General features: G+C 37.0%; 1 protein-coding gene across 12 annotated transcripts; it reads right to left on the bottom strand.

Annotated features, from left to right (window-relative positions):
* Nucleotides 1-814: 814 nt before the first annotated feature.
* Nucleotides 815-21,883, bottom strand: LOC115232179 (G-protein coupled receptor 52-like). 12 transcript variants are annotated; one of them, XR_003883610.2, is made up of 4 exons: nucleotides 20,823-21,883; nucleotides 15,259-15,400; nucleotides 13,480-13,617; nucleotides 10,806-11,206 (listed from the first exon to the last, which is right to left on the bottom strand). XR_003883610.2 is itself a non-coding variant. In XM_029802022.2 (2 exons), exon 1 carries the CDS (start codon nucleotides 21,805-21,807, stop codon nucleotides 20,830-20,832), a length of 978 nt encoding a protein of 325 aa, XP_029657882.1. In that variant the 5' UTR covers nucleotides 21,808-21,883; the 3' UTR covers nucleotides 817-1,153; nucleotides 20,823-20,829. The 12 variants fall into 12 exon arrangements, 3 of the variants coding, with proteins under 3 accessions (XP_029657882.1, XP_029657883.1, XP_036356184.1); XR_004997830.1 differs by having other exon boundaries at nucleotides 13,480-13,614; XR_003883609.2 differs by having other exon boundaries at nucleotides 15,267-15,400.
* Nucleotides 21,884-23,184: the final 1,301 nt, after the last annotated feature.

The following is a 23,184-nucleotide window of genomic DNA, read 5'->3' as shown; positions in this document are numbered from 1 at the left end:
CGCTCTGGGGTCGATGTAATCGAATTAATACGTAAGTCTGTCCTTGTTTGTTCCCCTCTATGTTAGCCCCTTGTGGTAATAAAGAAATAGGTATTTCGTCTGCCGTTACGTTCTGAGTTCAAATTCCGCCGAGGTCGACTTTGCCTTTCATCCTTTCGGGGTCGATAAATTAAGTACCAGTTGCGCACTGGGGTCGATGTAATCGAATTAATTACGTAAGTCTGGTCCGTGTTTGTCCCCTTTTTGTTTAGCCCTTAGTGGGGAAAATAGAAATAGTGTAGTAAATAGGTATTTCGTGTCTGCCATTATTCTGAGTTCAAATTCCGCCGAGGTCGACTTTGCCTTTCATCCTTTCGGCGTCGATAAATTAAGTACCAGTTACGCACTGGGGTCGATGTTATCGACTTAGTCCCTTTGTCTGTCCTTGTCTGTCCCCTCTGTGTTTAGCCCCTTGTGGGTAGTAAAGAAATAGGTATTTCGTCTGCCGTTACGTTCTGAGTTCAAATTCCGCCGAGGTCGACTTTGCCTTTCATCCTTTCGGGGTCGATTAAACAAGTACCAGTTACGCACTGGGGTCGATGTAATCGAATTAATACGTAAGTCTGTCTTTTGTTTGTCCCCGCTATGTTTAGCCCCTTGTGGGTAATAAAGAAATAGGTATTTCGTCTGCCGTTACGTTCTGAGTTCAAATTCCGCCGAGGTCAACTTTGCCTTTCATCCTTTCGGTGTCGATTAAATAAGTACCAGTTGCGCACTGGGGTCGATGTAATCGAATTAATACGTAAGTCTGTCTTTTGTTTGTCCCCTCTATGTTTAGCCCCTTGTGGGTAGTAAAGAAATAGGTATTGGTATAACATTTATTCCTTCACGACAATCATTTCAACAAAATATAGTTCAAACAGGACAAGAATATAAATAATGTTTATCTAATATTACAACATGTTACAGGTGATCCACAATCGTTTCGTCATTTCGTCAGATGAGGATCAGAAAGCGACACTGTTATCCTTGCAGTAGTTTGACCTTTTCTGCTTATATATGTGCGGCTTTGTCTCGCATCATTTCTTTAATTTTTTTCCCGATTGCTTCATCGATTTCGCTTTTCCATTTCGTGGCCATATTTTTTCTTTTTCAGCTTCTGAGCTTATGATATCTGAATAATAATAATAGTAATGATAATAATAATAATAATAATAATAATAATAATAATAATATAATAATAATGATAATGATGATGATGATGATGATGATGATGAATAATATAATGATGAGAATAATAATAATGATGATGATGATGAGATGACGATGATGATGATGATGATGATGATGATAATAATTATAATAATAATATAATATGATTAATAATAATAATGATGATGATGATGATGATAATGATGATGATGATGATAATAATAATAATAATAATTAATACTATAATGATGGTGAGGATGATAATATAATAATAATAATAATAATAATAATAATAATGATGAGATGATGATGATGATGATGATGATGATGATGATGATGATGATGATGATGATGATGATGATGATAATAATAATAATAATTAATAATAATGATGATGTTGATGACGATGAATATGGTGATGATGATAATAAAAACCTCTCAATGGCAAATACCCAAAGAGCTAATAATACCGATGTTACCAAAGCTCTTACCCATCAATGGTTAGTTGTCTTCTGGCTTAAAATCAGAAACAGAAGGGTTTTTTCATATCCGCACACCCATGCATACGAACGTGCATCATACATCTCTCTCCGCAGAAAAATTGCTTCACCTGGTTAATATTATTGGAGACGGAGAAGAGTTCAGATCTTCGAAGAAATAAAAGAAACCGGCCACCGCATCAACCGATACAAACAATATTTCTTCCTCTTTCGCAAAGGAAAAGCGACGATTTTCATTTAAGCGTTTAAGGATTATGTAAGGATTATTTGTGGAGGCGCAATGGCCCAGTGGTTAGGGCAGCGGACTCGCGATCGTAGGATCGCTGTTTCGATTCCCAGACCGGGCGTTGTGAGTGTTTATTGAGCAAAACACCTAAAGCTCCACGAGGCTCCTGCACGGGGGTGGTGGTGATCCCATGCTGTACTCTTCACCACAACTTTCTCTCACTCTTTCTTCCCGTTTCTTCTGTTGTACCTGTATTTCAAAGGGCCGGCTTGTCACTCTCTGTGTCACGCTGAATATCCCCGAGAACTACGTTAAGGGTACACGTGTCTGTGGAGTGCTCAGCCACTTGCACGTTAATTCCACGAGCAGGCTGTTCCGTTGATCGTATCAGCTGGGACCCTCATCGTCGTAACCGACGGAGTGCTCCTTTATGTAAGGTATACTAGCCATCTCAATATGGCTAACCACAAAGGGTGGGTGTTACTGTAGCTTGTATCCCCAGGAGATCATCGCCTCCAGCTGGCTTTAGGCACACTTTCTGTGCTCTTATGGTATTTGCAAAGGGAGGTCATCCCTCCCTCGTCAACCTCAGTGATACGCACGGACTGCAGTTTCTAGTCATTTGCCTAAGTGATACGTACAGAAAGTGTGCCTAAAGCCAGCTGGAGACGATGATCTCCTGGGACTAAAAGCTACAGTAACACCCACCGTTAGTGGTAAGCCGGCGAGCTGGCAGAAACGTTAGCACGCCTGGCGAAATGCGTAGCCGTATTTCGTCTGTCGTTACGTTCTGAGTTCAAATTCCGCCGAGGTCGACTTTGCCTTTCATCCTTTCGGAGTCGATTTATAAAGTACCAGTTACGCACTGGGGTCGATGTAATCGACTAAATCCCTTTGTCTGTCCTTGTTTGTCCCCTCTGTGTTTAGCCCCTTGTGGGTAGTAAAGAAATATACTGAGATGGCTAGTATACTTTACGTTGTCGAGCAGTTACTGTTTACATCTCGTTCAGAGATTTATTATTGCATTTAAGGATTGTTCATGCGTAAACAATAAAGTACAGTTTTTTGGAAATCCTGTTCTGCTTTGATAATGACCTCTTATTACTTGAACGATACACCAAAGGATTGTTCTGTCGGCACAGTTATTACTTTCTAAATTAACCCACTTTCAAGGACGTCCTTCCGCCACAAATTAATCTTGTTTATATATCTATATATAATATATATATATATATATATATATATATATATATATATATATATATATATATATATATATTGTATATATATACACACACATATATATATATATATATATATATATATATATATATATATACATATATATACACACATATATACATATATATATATATCTTATGTATATGTGTGTGTATGAACGTACGTACGTACGTATGTATGTACGTATGTATGTATGTATGTGTGTGTGTATATATGTATGTATATGTGTGTATGTGTGTGCACGTGTGTTTATGCATGCACGCACGTACGTATGTATTTCAATGCGTGTAGGACGCTTGTTTCAATACGATAATAAAATGCAGAATATATCTAAAAATGTATAAAAAGTCTATACTTATATTCTGAAGTACACTCTAGCAAGTAGATTTCATACTATGTAAAATATGCGCCATTTTATAAGTACACATGTCACACGAATTGCAAATTTATATGTATGTATGTATGCGCGCTCGAGCGTATGTGTGTGCGTGTGTAGTCGAGGACGAGACGGATATATGGTGATTCAAAAACAACGATGTAAATAAAGAAATGCTTCATTCAATATGCATATTTCTTTGAAGAAAGAAATTTCATTAATATGTTAATATATGTTAATATATGGTAATTTATTATTTTATTAACAATTGTATATATATACTCGTTAACAATCGGCTTTGTGCGAATAGGGTGAATATGTGTAATAAAGACATAATTACACATATTTTATATATATATATATGTATGTATATATATATGGATATATATATTCATATATATGTGTATATATATATACATATATAAATATATATATATATGTAGATAGATATAAATATAGACATGCTAATAGGTGTAAGTACATATATAAATACACATGTATATATATATTTAAGTAGGTGAATGAATTATCCTAGTATGGATAATTCGGTTAATCGATACCTGGGTAGCAAATTCACGTCAGAAAACATGGTTGAAGCTACATGCCAAGGGCAGAACCCCGTGTTCGTGTGTGGAAATTTGTGTGTTTTCTTTTTATATGAATAAATGAAAAGAATGAAGTCGAACGAAGATTTTAACAGAATTCCTTTACTTTCGACACATGTTTCAAAGACTGCATATTCTTAATTCAGAAGGAATAAAGTGTGCAGAAGACGGCATAATGCACACTTTATTCCTTCGGAATTAAGAATGTGCAGTCTTCGAAACATGTGTCGAAAGTAAAGGAATTCTGTTAAATCTTCGTTGTTCGACTTCATTCTTTTCATTTATATATATATATAATATATATATATATATATAATATATATATTATCTATATATAAACGGCAGTTTGTCTGTCTGCGTGTCTGTGTGTCTGTCAGGTTGTACCCTCACCCTGACCACGGCTTTCACAACCGATTCTGATGAAACTTGACACACACATAGCCCAATGTCATAATTCAAAACTAACGCAGCGAAAATTTTGAAAAGTTCCCCCAGTTCTGAAAATGATAAAATTCAAAGACATGGGGTCGAGAATCAGAAACAAACCACAGACTGTCTAGGGGACGCAACTCCACCTTTTTAACTCTCAAAAAAAATTTACCATAATTTTTTTTCCATTTTTTTGCTATTTTTTGGCTATAACTCTCTAAAAATGCTTTATAGTTATTTCCCTTACAAACCCGAGCAACGCCGGGCGATACTGCTAGTATATATATATAGTAGTTTTTATACTGTCAACTTAATGTGACAGTCCCTACTGCTATTTAGCCCTAGGAGGTAGCAACGCTTCCTGTCGGCCTTGACATGTTTCCTGTTTACAAGGGGGAGATAAGCACCTCCACCCGGCTAAGCCTGCACCCAGAGACTAGTTTCTGACTCTTTGCTCGTCATCAGTCTGGGGTAGGATGGCCTGCTGGTTGGAGATGGCTATCTAGCTCTAGATAGCGCTAGATAGGTATCTGCAACAAATAAAAGAACACACACACACACACATATATATATATACACACGCACACAAAAATGTATATAGTAAAACGTGTAAATAAACGTACGTGTATTCACATATGTATTTCCATCTATATATGTTCATACATGTACGTAACCTCTCGAAAGAGCTGTTCTTCACTCCTGCTCCAGAGCGTCGGCTGCGGGGTCATTCCGAAAAGCTCTACCTGCGACGATTTCATCTCAATCGAAGGAGAGGAGCTTTCTCCGTCCGGGTTGCGGATCCGTGGAACAAGCTGCCAGACGAGATGGTGAAGATGCCGACGACTGCTTTGTTCAAAGCCTCCCTGGACCTCAAGTGGCCTGAACTCTTTACATGAACACCACCCTGTACTTAACTCCATGTCCCCCTACATGGCCTTGCTATTTGCTTTTGAGACAAATTAACTAACTAACTAACTAAAATGCGTAATTATCTCCATTTTTTAATGCATATCCGCACAAAAGCAGATTGCCAATGAATATATACATATACAATTGTTATTGCGATAATAAATTACCATACATTAATATGTTAATAAATATTCTTCAAAGAACACATGAATATCAAATGTAAATTGTGTTAATCTACTTACTTTATGCCTTTCTCTTTTTTTCTCTCTCTCCCTTTCTCTCTCTCTCTCTCTCTCTCTCTCTCTCTATATATATATATATATATATATATATATACATGTATATATATATATATATATATATATATATATTATATATATATATATACAAGCATATATACACACATATATGTATATATACAGTATATGTACATACATGTTTGTATATATGTGTGTGTGTATGTGTGCAGGTATGTATACACAACACCACACACACATATATATATATGTATATCTATATATATATATATATATATATATATATATATAACAAGCATATATACACACATATATGTTATATACATATAATGTACATATATGTTTGTATATATGTGTGTGTATGTCTGCATGTATGTATACACACACACACACACACATATATATATATATATATGTGTGTGTGTGTGTGTGTGTGTATAAGTATACGTATGTGTACATATGTATACATAAATATATATACATAGTTATGTTCTTCAATGAAATGTTCCTAGCTGTTTGTTGTTACAATGTCACACACACAGACACACACACACACACACACACACACACACACACACACACACACACACACACACACACACAAGTATATATATATATATATATAGTCCCTTTTAATCTCGATATCTCCGATCTCACGCAGGTCTTCCTTCACGCTCTCTCGCACTCACGTTTCACTCCCTCCCCTTTTCACCTCTGCCGTATAAATTTGTAATTCAATATGTAAATACTTAGTGCCGCATGATATTCCAGCGACCCAGCCACAGTTTTTATCTTATTGATTATGAATATAGAAATTGTTATTGATTACTAAATGGGGGGGGGGAAGCTTTAATTGGGACTGATAAATTGTAGTAATGGCAACTATATACATTTGAACATTTACATACATACACACATACGTACATACATGCATGCATGCATACATACATACATACATATATACATACATACATACATACATATATTCATACATATATACATACATATATGCATACATGCATACATACATATATACATACATACATACATATATATATATACACATACATATATACATACATATATGAATACATACATACGTACGTACATATATGCATACATATATACATACATACATACACACATACACACATACATACATATATACATATATACATACATACATACATATATACATACATATATAATACATACATATATACATACATACATATATACATACATACATACACACATACACACATACATACATATATACATACATACATACATAAATACATACATACATATATACATACATATATACATACATATATACATACATACTACATTACATACATAACTACAACATCTACACGTACATACATACATACATACATACATAAATACATACATACATACATACATACATAGTACGTACATATATGCATACATCATAATACATACATACATACATACATATATACATACATGCATACATACATACATAGATACACATACATACATACATACATACATATATCCATATATACAACATACATGCACGCATACATACATATATACATACATACATACATATATACATACCTACCTAAATACCTACATACATACATACATATACATACACTACATGCATGCATCATACATAACATACATATATGCTACATACATAACGTACTACATATATGCATACTACATATATACATATATACATACAAATACATACCTACATACATACATGCATACATCATACATACATACATACACACTACATACATACTACATACATCATATATACATACATATATACATACATAGATACATACTACATATATACATACATACATACATGGCATGTCATACTACATATATACATACATGCATGCATAAATACATACATAAAACTACATCCTAGATACATCATACATACACATCATATACATACATCAATACATACATACTCTAATACATACATACATACATAACACACACACGCACATACATACATACATGCATTCATACATACATACATACATTCATACATACATACATACATACATACATACATTACATGCATACATGCATACATACATACACACACACGCATGCACATACATACATACATAATGTTTACACACTACTGTTTACACACCCATCGCAGTTATACAGCCTATGTATACATTTCTGTATTACACACACACACACACACACACACACACACACACACACACACACACACAGAGCTGTATATTTGAACTGTGTAAATAAACAGTGTGTATATAGTGATTAGATGCATAGATACCTGCTGAAATGTATGATAGACTGGTTGTTTGCAGATACGAAATGGATGATATACAGTGAGTGGGAATAGTCACTGAAGGTGCGTGGCTTTGTGGCTTGTGAACTCGGCCCGCGATTGCAAAGTCGTGAGTTCAATTCTCGACCGTGGTTTCGTCGTAGAAGAGGACAAAGATTTTTGTATTCCAAAATTAAGGCGGAATAAGCTGGCAGAAATGTTAGCACGCCGGACGAAATGCTTAGCAGTATTTCGTCTGCCGTTACGTTCTGAGTTCAAATTCCGCCGAGGTCGACTTTGCCTTTCATCCTTTCGGGGTCGATTAAATAAGTACCAGTTACGCACTGGGGTCGATATAATCGACTTAATCCGTTTGTCTGTCCTTGTTTGTCCTCTCTGTGTTTAGCCCCTTGTGGGTAGTAAAGAAATAAAAGTTGTATAAAATCCCTTATAAGAGCTGATTTATTGCAGGTTGCAGAAAGATACCAATAAACATCTCTCTATATTGCTTAATAAAACATTACATTTTTTTTTGTCGTAGTTTATGAAGTATTGAAAAGGAATTTTCTGCAATTTGGATGCTTGCTTATTTTGAAATATTAGTTCTTGTAATGAATTTTTTGCAAGCTGCGGAAGATTAAAGTATTTTGAACCATTCGTTCGTATGATTTCTCTATGCTGTATATCTATAACTAAAAAGAGTACAAGAAGGGATATTTAAAGTTAGTGATATAGTGTTTGGTGAAGGGCGGTGAGCTGGCAGAATCGTTAGCACGTCGAGCGAAATGCTTAGCAATATTTCGTCTGCCGTTACGTTCGACTTTGCCTTTCATCCTTTCGGGGTCGATTAAATAAGTACCAATTACGCACTGGAGTCGATGTAACCGACTTAAGCCCTTTGTCTGTCCTTGTTTGTCTCCTCTGTGTTTAGCCCCTTGTGGGCAATAAAGAAATAGATATAATGTTTCGTGACAGTTATTAATATATCTCTATCAAAATTGGTAAATTTCTTTTTATCCAAGTGTAGTTATAATGCTTCTATTTGTTAAGGTAAGAACAGATTGAAGTAGATGATTAGGTTTATCTGATAATAGTTCTGCTTGTTCGTACGTTACTTAGTCCGTCCGTAACGCTTTCACGTGATTAGTTGAAGGGAAAGGGAGAGCAAGAGGGAGAAAGAAAAAGGAGACAAAAAGGGGATAAGGCGAAGAATGAGACAAAAAGAGGGGAAAAGAGGGAGAGAGAAACGTCCATGACCTGAGGTAGGGGGAACGTAATATTTATTACGTGGTTAAAAAAAATTAGCTGAAGGTGGTAATGTAGAGGAGGGGAATATAAATTTAGCTGAGGGGTGATGTTCTGATGGTGAGAACATACATACATACATACATACATATATACATACATACATACATACACACATGCATACATACACACACACGCACATACATACATAATGTTTACACACTACTGTTTACACACCCATCGCAGTTATACTTTGTAAGCCCAGTATTTATTCTATCGGTCTCTTCTGCCGAACCGCTAAGTGACGGGGACGTAAAACACACCAGCATCGGTTGTCAAGCAATGATAGGGGGACAAACACAGACACACAAACATATACATACACATATATATGTATATATACATGTATACGACGGGCTTCTTTCAGTTTCCGTCTACTAAATCCACTCACAAGGCTTTAGTCGGCCCGGGGCTATAGCAGAAGACACTTGCCCAAGGTGCCACGCAGTGGGACTGAACCCGGAACCATGTGGTTAGTAAGCAAGCTACTTACCACACAGCCACTCCTGCGCCTATAAAGCGAATTAAATGATCTTCGCATTCTAATTTCCTTCACTTTTCAATGAGTAGCAGATGGGTGACTATCTTTTGATACAGAAGCAAGACAGGCGACAACTTTCAGGTATTTTGGATAAAATTTTCAGAAATAACCCAATAAGTTTACCATTAATTCCGTGAAATAGTCACGGGTCCCGCTAGTTATTAATAACGCATTTAGTGGAGGCGCAATGGCCCAGTGGTTAGGGCAGCGGACTCGCGGTCATAGGATCGTGGTTTCGGTTCCCAGACCGGGCGTTGTGAGTGTTTATTGAGCGAAAACATCTAAAAGCTCCACGACGCTCCGGTAGGGGATGGTGGTGATCCCTGCTGTACTCTTTCACCACAACTTTCTCTCACTCTTACTTCCTGTTTCTGTTGTACCTGTATTTCAAAAGGGCCGGCCTTGTCACTCTCTGTGTCACGCTGAATATTCCCGAGAACTACGTTAAGGTTACACGTGTCTGTGGAGTGCTCAGCCACTTACACGTTGATTTCACGAGCAGGCTGTTCCGTTGATTCGGATCAACCGGAACCCTCGTCGTCGTAACCGACTGAGTGCTTCCATCCGAGGCTCCGGCAGGGGATGGTGGTGATCCCTGCTGTACTCTTTCACCACAACTTTCTCTCACTCTTACTTCCTGTTTCTGTTGTACCTGTATTTCAAAGGGCCGGCCTTGTCACTCTCTGTGTCACGCTGAATATCCCCCCGAGAACTACGTTAAGGTTACACGTGTCTGTGGAGTGCTCAGCCACTTACACGTTGATTTCACGAGCAGGCTGTTCCGTTGATTCGGATTAACCGGAACGCTCATCGTCGCAACCGACGGAGTGCTTCCAAAAAAAATAATAAAAATAACGCATTTAATGCTTTAGTTGAGAGAATATTTGAACGAATTAAAGACATGCCGACTGGTGTTAATTGTAACCGTTTATTAGCAGATATACATTTGTACATGTGAAGGTGCATTGCTCATTGGGTTGAGGTAGTGAGTTCGAATCCCGGACCGGGCTGCCTCTTCTGTCCTTGCTCGCTCAGACACTTTATTTCATGTTGCTCCAGTTCACTCAGCTGTAGAAATGAGTCGCGACGTCACAGTTGCCAAGCTATATCGGTCTTTGCTTATCCCTTGGATATCATTGGTGGCGTATAGAAGGGAGGCTGGTATGCATGGGCCACTGCTGGTCTTCCATAAACAACCTGGACTTGCCTGGACTTGTGCCATGAAGGGTAACTTTCTAGGTGCAATCTCATGGACATTCCGAAAGGGGTCTTTACCTTTTATAATTATTTTCACATGAATTTAGTTTTCTGAATGAGTATAGAAAAAAAAGAAGAGGTTTAGTAAAACAACTTACTGGTTGTTGCGGATCTTTTCGGTTTGAACGGCAGTTTTTTCTAGCGGTGTCGTATGAAATTGTCACCCATAATTATGACCCTAGTATCGATCTATTGCATTTCAATCTGTTTTAGGGTTAGGGTTAGAGGTGGGGGGAAGGGTATCTTTTTTTCTTCAGAAATGTAAATAAACCCAATCTGTTTCTTAAACGAGGGACATATTCATACGGCACAGAATGTTTTTTTTACCTCGATAGACGTCAGTGATTGGTTGAAATTGCAGAAATTGAAGAAGAAAAACCCAACAAATATCTTACAAACTATAGAATTTTCTCAATAAAGCCAAGAAAAAAAGATGTTTCATAAACACATTCTACGAGTATACGAAGTTTAAAACTTTTTAGTTACCTAGAAATTATTTTAAAAAACTGCCGTTCAAACCGAAAAGATCCGTTGTTGCATATATAGCGTTTGTTGATGAAAATAAAGAGCTTTTTAATCAAAATATTTGATTCAGTTGGATCATGAGGCTGGTGTACTTTTGGAAAGAATTATAAAGTTAATGCTTCATATGGAGAAAGAAGGTCACGTTAGGAAAATGTTAGTTAAATTCTTTGACTGCTGCCGGAGGAGACACAATGAAATTGTTATGAAAAATTCGAGTAATTTCTAACTCACGACTTTGAATAGATTTACCAAGTGATTAGCTTAAAACAGTGTTGACTTTAATGTAATTACTTTACGGTTTGTGAGTAGATTATGATATATTATTGTGTTTCGTTATGTTGTCTATTTATCAAACGAAAGAAATGTGTGTTCGTTAGATTTATCATAGGTGCAGGCGTTACTGTGTGGTAAGAAGCTTGTTTTCCAACCACATGGTTCCGGGTTCAGTCCCACTGTGTGGCACCTTGGGCAAGTGTCTTCTGCTATAGCCTCGAACCGACCAAAGCCTTGTGAGTGGATTTGGTAGACGGGAAATGAAAGAAGCCTGTCGTGTATATATTTATATGTATACGTATATATATATATATATATAATATATATATATATATATATATATATATATATATATATATATATATATATATATCAGGTCATCCCCTAGGTTCTGTCCGATTTTTACCTATTTTAAAATTGAATGAAATTTAATTTAATAGTATTTTAGAATGTCTAATGGAATTAAAAATTATTTTTATGCATTTGTGTACATTTAAACTAATTAAATATAATTTTACAGAATAATAGAATTAAAATTTCTTTGATTAAAACCCTTTCTAACATGGAAGTATCGAAAGAGCATTTAAGGCACATAATGCTTTATGAGTACAAAAAAGGAAACTCTGCAGCCGAAGCGACTCGAAACATACACTCAGTTTATGGGAAAGAATGATTGAATGAAAGAACATGCAGAAGATGGTTTGCAAAATTCAAAAGTGGAGATTTCAGCCTTGAAGATGAAGATCGAACAGGACATCCAGTTGAGTTTGATGATAAGCTCTTTGTGGCATTACTTGAAGAAAATCCTGCATTATCAGTTGAAGAATTGGCAATGAAGCTTTGTTCAAACCATACAACTGTTCATCGTCATCTTCAACAACTTGGAAAGGTTCCTAAACTTGGAAAATGGGTGCCTCATGAATTGTCCGAAAGCAACTGCAAATCCCGAGTTGACATCTGCTCTCGCGAATTCATTTCACCCTTTTTCACCAGACATGTGACTGGTAATGAAAAATGGATTTTCTATCGAAATGTTAAATGTCCTAAAAAATGACTTGGTAAAAGGAAAAAAAACTCAACCACAACCGAGAAGGGAACTTCATGGGAAAAAGGTTCTTCTCTCTCTCTGGTGGGATTGCAAAGGTTAATATCAGCGTCTGGATGTCAGCATAGTCGTTAGCTTTCTAGTTTTTCTGTCAAGTTTCTGTATGCCTATATATATATATATATATATATGACGGGCTTCTTTCAGTTTCCGTCTACCAAATCCACTCACAAGGCTTTGGTCGACCCGAGGCTATAGTAGAAGACACTTGCCCAAGGTGCCACGCAGTGGGACTGAACCCGGAACCATGTGGTTCGTAAGCAAGCTACTTACCACAGAACCACGATAAAAATTTTGAAAACTATGAGTAAGTGATAAGAATGTATAAAATATATAAGCTTTCCGTTAGTTTTGCTGTATGAGTTGTATTTATCTGTGAGATACAATTTTTAAAAAATGATAAAGGTTGAAATGAACTTACAGTATTCGAGTTAATGACGATTATATTTCAGGCCGAAATTCTCAATCCATTCCTGGCTCATAAGGGCCGGTTTTTCCGGTATCACTGGCGCATAGGATCCACACCTGGACGGGGTGCTGGTCCGTCACAGGTGAGCTGCTAGATGCAGGAGGAAAGAGTGAGAGAAAAAAATCGTGGCGAAAGAGTCAGCAGAAGCCGGAGCCGCGTGGAGCGTAGGTGTTTCGCTCATAAACCTACACTTCACCCGGTCTGAAATTCGAACCCGCGATCCCTTGATCTGTTTGTTCCTTCTCGAGCCATGCCTGGCTCATTAGGGCCGGTTTCCCGGTTTTTTGGCGTATAGGTTCCCCACTTGGACAGGACGCGGTCCGTCGCAGGTGAACTGCAAGATGCAGGAGGAAAGAGTGAGAGAAAGTTGTGGCGAAAGAGTCAGCAGAAGTTCGGCTTTACCTTCTGCCGGAGCCGCGTGGAGCTTGGGGTTTTCGCTCATAAACTCACACTTCACCCGGTCTGAGATTCGAACCCGCGATCCCTCGATCGCGAGTCCGCTGCTTTAACCACTAGGCCATGTGACCCCACAATGAAAAGACGTTGGTGATTACAATTTTGATAAGTTGTCCAACAGATGGTGACAGTTGGCACACTGTTACACAGCAATCTGACATTGTGATAGTGAATTTCATTTTAAGTGTGCTCAGAATATAATTCATTGATAAAAAATTGTTCTGCTTCTTTAACAATTCAGATATACATGTTGTCCATTTTAATAAAGATTCTATTTATAGAACAATAAATTATTTTAACAATTCAGGATACAGAGAAGACTTGTTTACAAGAGGATTTAGACGAGATTGTTAAAATAATTGTCTACGATTGCTTATTTATACTGGCCGTCAGTGTATGCGAATTAAAGTATTTGGCATAGTCTATTAATGAGGTAAGGGCTGATGTAATGAATGAAGTACACACAAATCTTAATTCAAATCTGCCAGTCAGGAAAAGAAAATCCAAAAACCCAGTGGTGTTAGTGACTTTCAAAGAGCATGAGAGCAAAAAAAACAAAAAACTTTGTTAACAAGAAATTTTTTCCACAAGCACGTAAATTTGAAATTAGTCAATTCCCCACCTAAAACACGAATTCCAGTTGACCTGTAGCAAACGCCCTACCCAGGGCCGCCTTAGAAGCATTATAGGCCCCAGCCCGAGAAAAGCAATGCACTGGCCATATTATATTTATTTATTGATAGCAAACCACAGCATGCTTAGATCATAACAAGGCAGCGAGGCCTGTGAGGCCCCCGGGAAACTTCCCAGTGTGCCCACCCCTTAAGACGGCACTGTTTCTACCCAAATTGGAAACCTCAACATATGCTTCGCTGATTAGAATTGTCAGTATATTTTCAAACAATTGCAGCGTGGAAGGTGTTTGTAAGCCATTTAAGAAACACACAAAAGCCTAAAGCCAGCTGGAGACGATGTTCTCCTGGGGCTACAAGCTACAGTAACACCCACCCTTAGTGGTTAGCCTTATTGAGATGGCTAGTATACTTTACGTTGTCGTGCAGCTACTGTTTACATCTCGTTCAGAGATTTATTATTGCTTTTTTCTTCATTATTATTCATTAACTTATACATTTCGTATTTGCTGACTGTCGGAAGACATGCCTTAATGGGTTAAATAAGAAGTTTTACGTATGCCATTCAATACATAACCCAATAGTTCATTTAATACTTTCACCGTATTTACAATCTAGATAAAAAGGAGAAGTTTAAAGAAACCTGTGTACAAGAGTAGTGAAGGTGCGTGGCTTAGCGGTCAGGGTATTCGGCTTACAGTCGTAAGCTCGTGAGTTCGATTCCCGGCGGCACGTTGGATCTTTAAGCAAGACACTTTATTTCCCCTTTGTTCCAGTTCACTCAGCTGCCAAAAAAAAAAAAAAAAATGAGGGTAGCACCAGTATTTCAAAGGACCAGACTTGTCACATTCAGTGTAATACTGAATATCTATTTCTTTACTATCCATAAGGGGCTAAACGCAGAGAGGACAAACAAGGACAGACAAACGGATTAAGTCGATTATATCGACCTCAGTGCGTAACTGGTACTTATTTAATTGACTCCGAATGGATGAAAGGCAAAGTCGACCTCGGCGGAATTTGAACACAGAACGTAGCGGCAGACGAAATATCTATTTCTTTACTACCCACAAGGGGCTAAACGCAGAGAGGACAAACAAGGACAGACACAGGGATTAAGTCGATTATATCGACCTCAGTGCGTAACTGGTACTTATTTAATTGACCCCGAATGGATGAAAGGCAAAGTCGACCTCGGCGGAATTTGAACACAGAACGTAGCGGCAGACGAAATATCTATTTCTTTACTACCCACAAGGGCTAAACGCAGAGAGGACAAACAAGGACAGACAAAGGGATTAAGTCGATTATATCGACCTCAGTGCGTAACTGGTACTTATTTAATCGACCCCGAAAGGATGAAAGGCAAAGTCGACCTCGGCGGGATTTGAACTCAGAACATAACGGCAGACGAAATATGGCTACGCATTTCGCCCGGCGTGCTAACGATTCTGCCAGTTCGCCGCCTACTGAATATCCTTGAGAACTACGCTAAGGGTACGCCTGTCTGTGGAGTACTCAGCCACTAGCACGTTAATTTTCCTCGTCACCGTAAGCGATTGAGTGCCAGACATAAAAAGTAACAATTTACATTCCGTTTTGTTATTCTAATGAAAAATAAAATTTAAAAAAATTAACTATCACTTACTAAAGTTAATAATAAAGGTGCAGGAGTGGCTGTGTGGTAAGCAGCTTGCTCACCAACCACATGGTTCCGGGTTCAGTCCCAGTGCATAGCACCTTGGGCAAGTGTCTTCTACTATAGCACGGGTCGACCAAAGCCTTGTGAGTGGATTTGGTAGACGGAAACTGAAAGAAGCACGTCGTATATATATATATATATATATATTATATATATATATATATATATATATATATATGTGTGGTGTTGTATGTTTGTGTGTCTGTTTGTACTCCCAACATCGCTTGACAAACCGATGCTGGTGTGTTTACGGTCCCCGAAACTTAGCGATAGAATAAGTACAAGGCTTACAAAAGAAAAGTCCTGGGGACTTATATTATTATTATTCAGTAGTTTTATTTTATAGCGTGCTTTCACTTCACTACCGAGCGCAGCTCTGTGTGCCTTGGGTATGTGCTGGGATTTGTTGTGATTGCTCTGATGGTTATTGTATGGAAAGTGTTCTGCGTAGGATGTGTGCAGTGCCTAGTAGTGCAATTTTCTGTATGTGTATGTGTTTGTAAGTCCTGGGTTTTTGTTATGTATTTGTCTGAATATTTTTTTATCATGCCTAATGCACCTACTATGATAGGAATTGTTTCTGTTTTCAGATTCCACATTCTGGTTACCTCTATTTTCAAGGTCTTTGTATTTTGAGAGTTTCTCCATTTTTTAGAGACACGTTGTCATCTGCCGGTACTGATACATCAATTAGAAAGCATTTTTTTTCTTCATGGTCTCTGACAACTATAATCTGGTCTGTTGGCCTTATTTCTCTATCTGTGTGTATCGGCATATCCCAGAGTATGGTTGCTTTCTCGTTTTCTGTGACCTTTTCTGGTGTGTGCCTATACCATCTTTTTTCTGTTGTTATTCCATAATGTTGGCATAGCTTCCAATGTATGTAAGTTCCAACTCTGTCAGTCTGTGAATATATTCCTTCTTACCAGGACTGGGCAGCTAGAGATAATATGATTTATTGTTTCTTGTCCATCTCCACATATTCTGCAGTTACTTGTAATATTTCTTTTCATTACATGTTTTTGTAATTTCTGGTGGGAGGCTTTGGGTCTTGTGCTGCAATTAAAAATCCCTCTGTTTCTGCTTTGAGTCCTGAGCTTCTCAACCATTGCTGGGATTTTCTTGTCTATTTCTTTTGCGTTTAGTTTAGTCCAGTATTTACCATGAAGGGGCTTTTCTTGCCATCGTTTTTATCATGGTTCGTTGCTGTTCTATTTTAGTTTGGATTTCATTTTTTTATAGCTTTTTGTTGTTTTTCTATCTTCTTCTTCTTTTTTCATGTTTATTAGGTGGTATGATTTCTTGTTTGTATTTGTCAGCTTCCTTAATACTGATACGAGAACAGTTTTTGTTTTGCTCGTGTTTTTGCCGCTATCTGGATCAGTTTTCCTTCCTTCTGAAGTAGATATTTTTGCAGTCCTATGGTGGTTATTTTTATAGTAGTTTTCCAGCTGTATAAGCCTCTACCACCTTCTATACGTTGTATATATAGTCTTTCTATGTCAGATTTTGGGTGATGCATCCTAGATCCTGTCATTATTTTTCTTGTTTTCCTGTTCTTATTTTGGTCAGTTCTTTCGTGTCCAGTTAAGGATATTGTAGCTGTAACTTATAACTGGGACAGCTAAAGTGTTGATACCTATTATCTTGTTTTAGCATTGAGCTCTGTGTTAGTATTGATCTAACTCGTCTATAATATTCTTTTTATTTCTCTTTCATTGTTGTGTGTGTGTCTTATCTAGTTCATGGATTCTAAGTATTTGTAAGTTTGGCTTTGGTCTAATTCTTTTATTTCATTTGTCATCTAGTGTGATGTTGTTACTCTTAACTAGTTTTCCTCTTTTTCATGGTTACTTTGGCGCATTTTTCTAATCCAAATTTCATATCTATTTCTTTGGTAATCCATGAATGGTCTTTAATAGTGTTTCCAGCTGTTTGTCATTTGCAGCGTATAGTTTTAGGTCATCCATAATAAAAGGTGGCTGATCGTTTTGCCGTAACATTTATATCAGCAATCATCTATTTAGCATATCAGATAGAGGTGACAGTGCTAAGCAGAAAATAATATATTATTATTATTATTATTATTATTATCATCATCATCATCATCATCATCATCATCATCATTAATTATTATTGTTATTATCATCATTATATTATATTATTATTATTATTATTATTATTATTTTATTATATTATTATTATTATTATTATTATTATTATTCAGTAGTTTTATTTTATAGCGTGCTTTCACTTCACTACCGACTGCAGCTCTGTGTGCCTTGGGTATGTGCTGTGATTTGTTGTGATGCTCTGATGGTTATTGTATTATTTATTATTATTATTATTATTATATATTATTATATTCAGAGTTTTATTTTTATAGCGTGCTTTCACTTCACTACCGAGCGCGCAGCTCTGTGGGCTTCTTGGGTATGTGCTGTGATTTTGTTGTGATGCTCTGATGGTTATTGTATTATTATTTTATTTATTATTATTATTATTTTTCTTTAGTATTTATTATTATTATTATTATTATTCAGTAGTTTATTTTTTAGCGTGCTTTCACTTCACTACGAGCGCAGCTCTGTGTGCCTGGGTATGATTTGTTGTGATTTGTTGTGATGCTTGATGGTATTGTATTATATTATTATTATATTATTATTATATTCAGTAGTTTTATTTTATAGCGTGCTTCACTTCACTACCGAGCGCAGCTCTGTGTGCCTTGGGTATGTGCTGTGATTTGTGTGATGCTCTGATGGTTATTTGTATTATTATTATTATTATTGTATTATTATTTTATTATTATTATTATTATATTATAGTATTATTATTCAGTAATTTTATTTTTATAGCGTGCTTCACTCACTACCGAGCGCAAGCTCTGTGTGCCTTGGGTATGTGCTGTGATTTGTTTGATGCTCTGATGGTTATTGTATTATTATTATATTATTATTATTATTATTATTATTATTATTATATATTATTATTATGGCTGTGAGCTGGCAGAAATCGTTTAGCACGCCAGGCTAAATGTCGATGAAGTTTTTGAAGATATAAAAAGGATACACCCCACCACCCCTCTTTGTACATGCATTCAGTGAAGAAGACAAGCTTTGATATACATAGTGACGACTGTAGAACTGGAAAATTATTTAAAAGACTTATTAAAAGACTTAACTGCGCGTGCGCACACACACACACACACACATCAGGAAAAGGAGAATGCCCCTGGTGGTTGTGTAGAAGTTCGCTTAACACTGTCAAACAAAAAATATAAAAATCTCTATGTAAGGCGCAGGATTGGCTGTGTGGTAAGTAGCTTGCTAACCTACCTCATAGTTCCGGGTTCAGTCCCACTGCGTGGCACCTTGGGCAAGTATCTTCTGCTATAGCCCCGGCTGACCAATGCCTTGTGAGTGGATTTGGTAGACAGAAACTGAAAGAAGCCCGTCGTATATATGTATATATATATATATTAATTATAATATATATATATATATATATATATATATATATATATATATATAATGTATGTGGGTTGTTGTGTCTGTGTTTGTTCCCCTATAGCATTGCTTGACAACCGATGGCTTGGTGTGTTTACGTCCCCGTCACTTAGCGGTTCGCAAAAAGAGACCGATAGAATAAGTACGGACTTACAAAAAGAATAAGTCCCGGGGTCGAGTTGCTCGACTAAAGGCGGTGCTCCAGCATGGCCGCAGTCAAATGACCGAAACAAGTAAAAGAGTATGCAATGGCGCATATTTTGATTAAGACGAACGCGTTTCTCCCTAAAACTTGACTGATATATTGATTTTTTTTTTCGAACTCGACCCTGGAAGAAGAACAAGTTAATTTTTAACAAATGTAATGACATATATTGTATTCAATGACACAAAAATCATGATAACGATTTTAAATTTCATTTAATCTATTTCTTTATTGCCCACAAGGGGCTAAACACAGAGGAGACAAACAAGGACAGACAAACGGATTAAGTCGATTATATCGACCCCAGTGCGTACTGATTTAATCGACCCCGAAAGGATGAAAGGCAAAGTCGACCTCGGCGGAATTTGAACTCAGAACGTAACGGCAGACGAAATACCTATTTCTTTATTATCCACAAGGGGCTAAACACAGAGGAGACAAACAAGGACAGACAAATGGGTTAAGTCGATAATATCGACCCCAGTGCGTAACTGGTACTTATTTAATCGACCGAAGGAAGAATGAAAGGCAAGTCGACCTCGGCGGCGGAATTTGATCTCAGAACGTAACGGCAGACGAAATACGGCTACGCATCTCGCCCGGCGTGCTAACGTTTCTGCCAGCTCGCCAATCAAAGATGTCTAAAGGACACAGGCACATTGTTGGTGGAAGTGAACTCAGTGTTATATGTCTTATCAACACAACTTAGGAGAATGAATTTGGGGTGGTTGATGGGTGGATATTTGGCGTGTTCAATGAAAGTTGTTATAATAATTATAATAAATAAATACCTAATGGTTATAGACTTAGTTGGTCATTGACGTCAGTTAATGTCCAGAGTCCTTTAAAGTTTGTTTTGCTGCAGAACAACGACTGGCAAGGATTACACATAACTTGAATCAGTTTCTGGGCCTTGTACCGGAACACACTGTTGTGTTGATAATACAGGATGGAAATAAAGAAATTGTTTGAGATCGTCAACCAAGTGACTCCGAAAAACACTGATTTTGGTATGTCCACGACAGTGTATTGTCGTAAGAAGATACAGACTGTAGCAGGAATATAGGAGCAGAGAAAAATCCCGAGTGAAATGGAAATGGTTTTCGCCGCCGTCAGGTCGCGGTTGAGTCGGCGAGGCATCGACGGACACATTTGGTTGAGGTTTCGCTTGATGTGACGCACGAGCTGGCCGAGGGCCAAATGCGAGCCGATATTAAGTAGGATGGCCGGTGTGGAAATGTAGCCCAAGCCTCTGTAGCTGAAGATGCACAGAAAACTGGTGTCAGAGTAAATACGGAAGTTTTCAGGACCTTCGATCCATATCGGGAGGGCGACGACGACGGCACTGCCGACGGCTGTCAGACAAGCTACAATCCAACCGTAGAGGGGTCGAATCCGGTTCACGTAGTTGATGGATAACTTGATTTTGAAGTACTTTTCCAGGGCCATGAAGCCGATGCAGTAGAGAACGAAGGTGACAGTCCAGAGGAGGGTGATGCAGGACACGGGACAAATCTTCTCGATCGTTCGACTGTCCGGGTTTTGCGAGAGAAATATGCCGACGGGTGTGACCAAAAGGCCGACCAATAAATTAGACGAAGCTATACAGATCATGAAAATGCCCTGTAATGACCGGTAACCGTTGGAGTAAACGATGACGGCCAGAGTGAAGAGAGACGACAACAAAATTAGGACCGTCACGGCAATCATTATTGTCAAATGGATCCAGTTCGGGTTCGCATAGACCTCCATCGAGTCCGTCTCGTTAGAAGACATCGTGGGGCGTTTCGACGTTATGTTTCAAATTTTTTTTTTATATACATATGTATTAATGTAAGCACGTGTATATATATATATATACATACGTGTGTACGTATCTGTGTGCGCTTGTCATGTGTGTATGCTGCGTGTATAATGCTGTAATATGTAGATATATATAAAAAAGTATATAAGATATATATATTTAAAATATATGTATGTATGTATGTATGTATGTATGTATGTATGTATGTATGTATGTATGTATGCGTGTATATATGTATGTATGTATGTATGTATGTATGTATGTATGGATGGATGGAGGTGTATATAATGTTGTAATATGTAGATATATTAAAAGTATATAAGATATATATATTTAAAATATATGTATGTTATGTATGTATGTATGTATGTATGTATGTATGAATGTATGTATGTATGTATGTATGTATGTATGTATGTATGTATGTATGTATGTATGTATGCGTGTATGTATGTATGTATGTATGGATGGATGGATGGATGGATGGATGGATGGAGGTGTAATATATATATATATATATATATATATATATATAAAACTTCAGATCACACACAACGTTTACTGGTCTGCTCTTATATACTCATATATTCATATCCTCGTGAGTGCGGTGCGTGTGTCTGTGTGTATGTGTATGTGTCTGTGTCTGCGTATGTGTGTGTGTGAGCGAATGTATAACGCTTCTCCAATCACTTTGTGTATTATCATAGATCACAAACCGTATCGATCCCTCCCCTCGCTCGACCCCTTATTTGCTATGACCGCGGTTACGCGTGGCGTGTTGACTTGTTTTTGCGTGTATAATTCGTATGAGCTTTTTTTGTTTTTGTTTTTCTTTTCTTCTTTTCTGTGTGTTTTTTTTTTTTGTGTAGAAAACAGAATTTATGACTGACAGTTTAAAAGTAGTTTCCAATATTGCGCACACTTGCGAAATGTCAATTGCTGTATCAATTAATTCCTTATCGTTATCGGTCGGGATATACGGACGACACTCAATCCATTACACTCAATCCATTACACTCGAACTTATCTTCACTCGATTCAGTTTCCACTCAGCAAAGCACTTTTGCTCAATCTCTTCCTTTCTCTTCCTTTCTCATCACCAGTTTCTACTTTCTCTTTCCTTTCTTTCCTTTCTTTCTTTCTTCCTTTCTTTCTTTCTTTCCTTCCTTCCTTCCTTCTTTCTTTCTTTCTTTCTTTCTTTCTTTCTCACTCTCTGTTATATATATATATATATGAATGTATATTAGTGTGTATTTGTATATATATATATTTGTATATATATATATATATATATATATATATATATATATATAGATATATATATATATACAAAATATATATATAATATA

Source organism: Octopus sinensis, unplaced genomic scaffold, assembly GCF_006345805.1.
Source record: "Octopus sinensis unplaced genomic scaffold, ASM634580v1 Contig19792, whole genome shotgun sequence".
Classification (NCBI taxonomy): domain Eukaryota; kingdom Metazoa; phylum Mollusca; class Cephalopoda; order Octopoda; family Octopodidae; genus Octopus; species Octopus sinensis.
The sequence above is the reverse complement of the archived record's forward strand: the minus strand, read 5'-3'. Positions and strand labels throughout refer to the sequence as shown.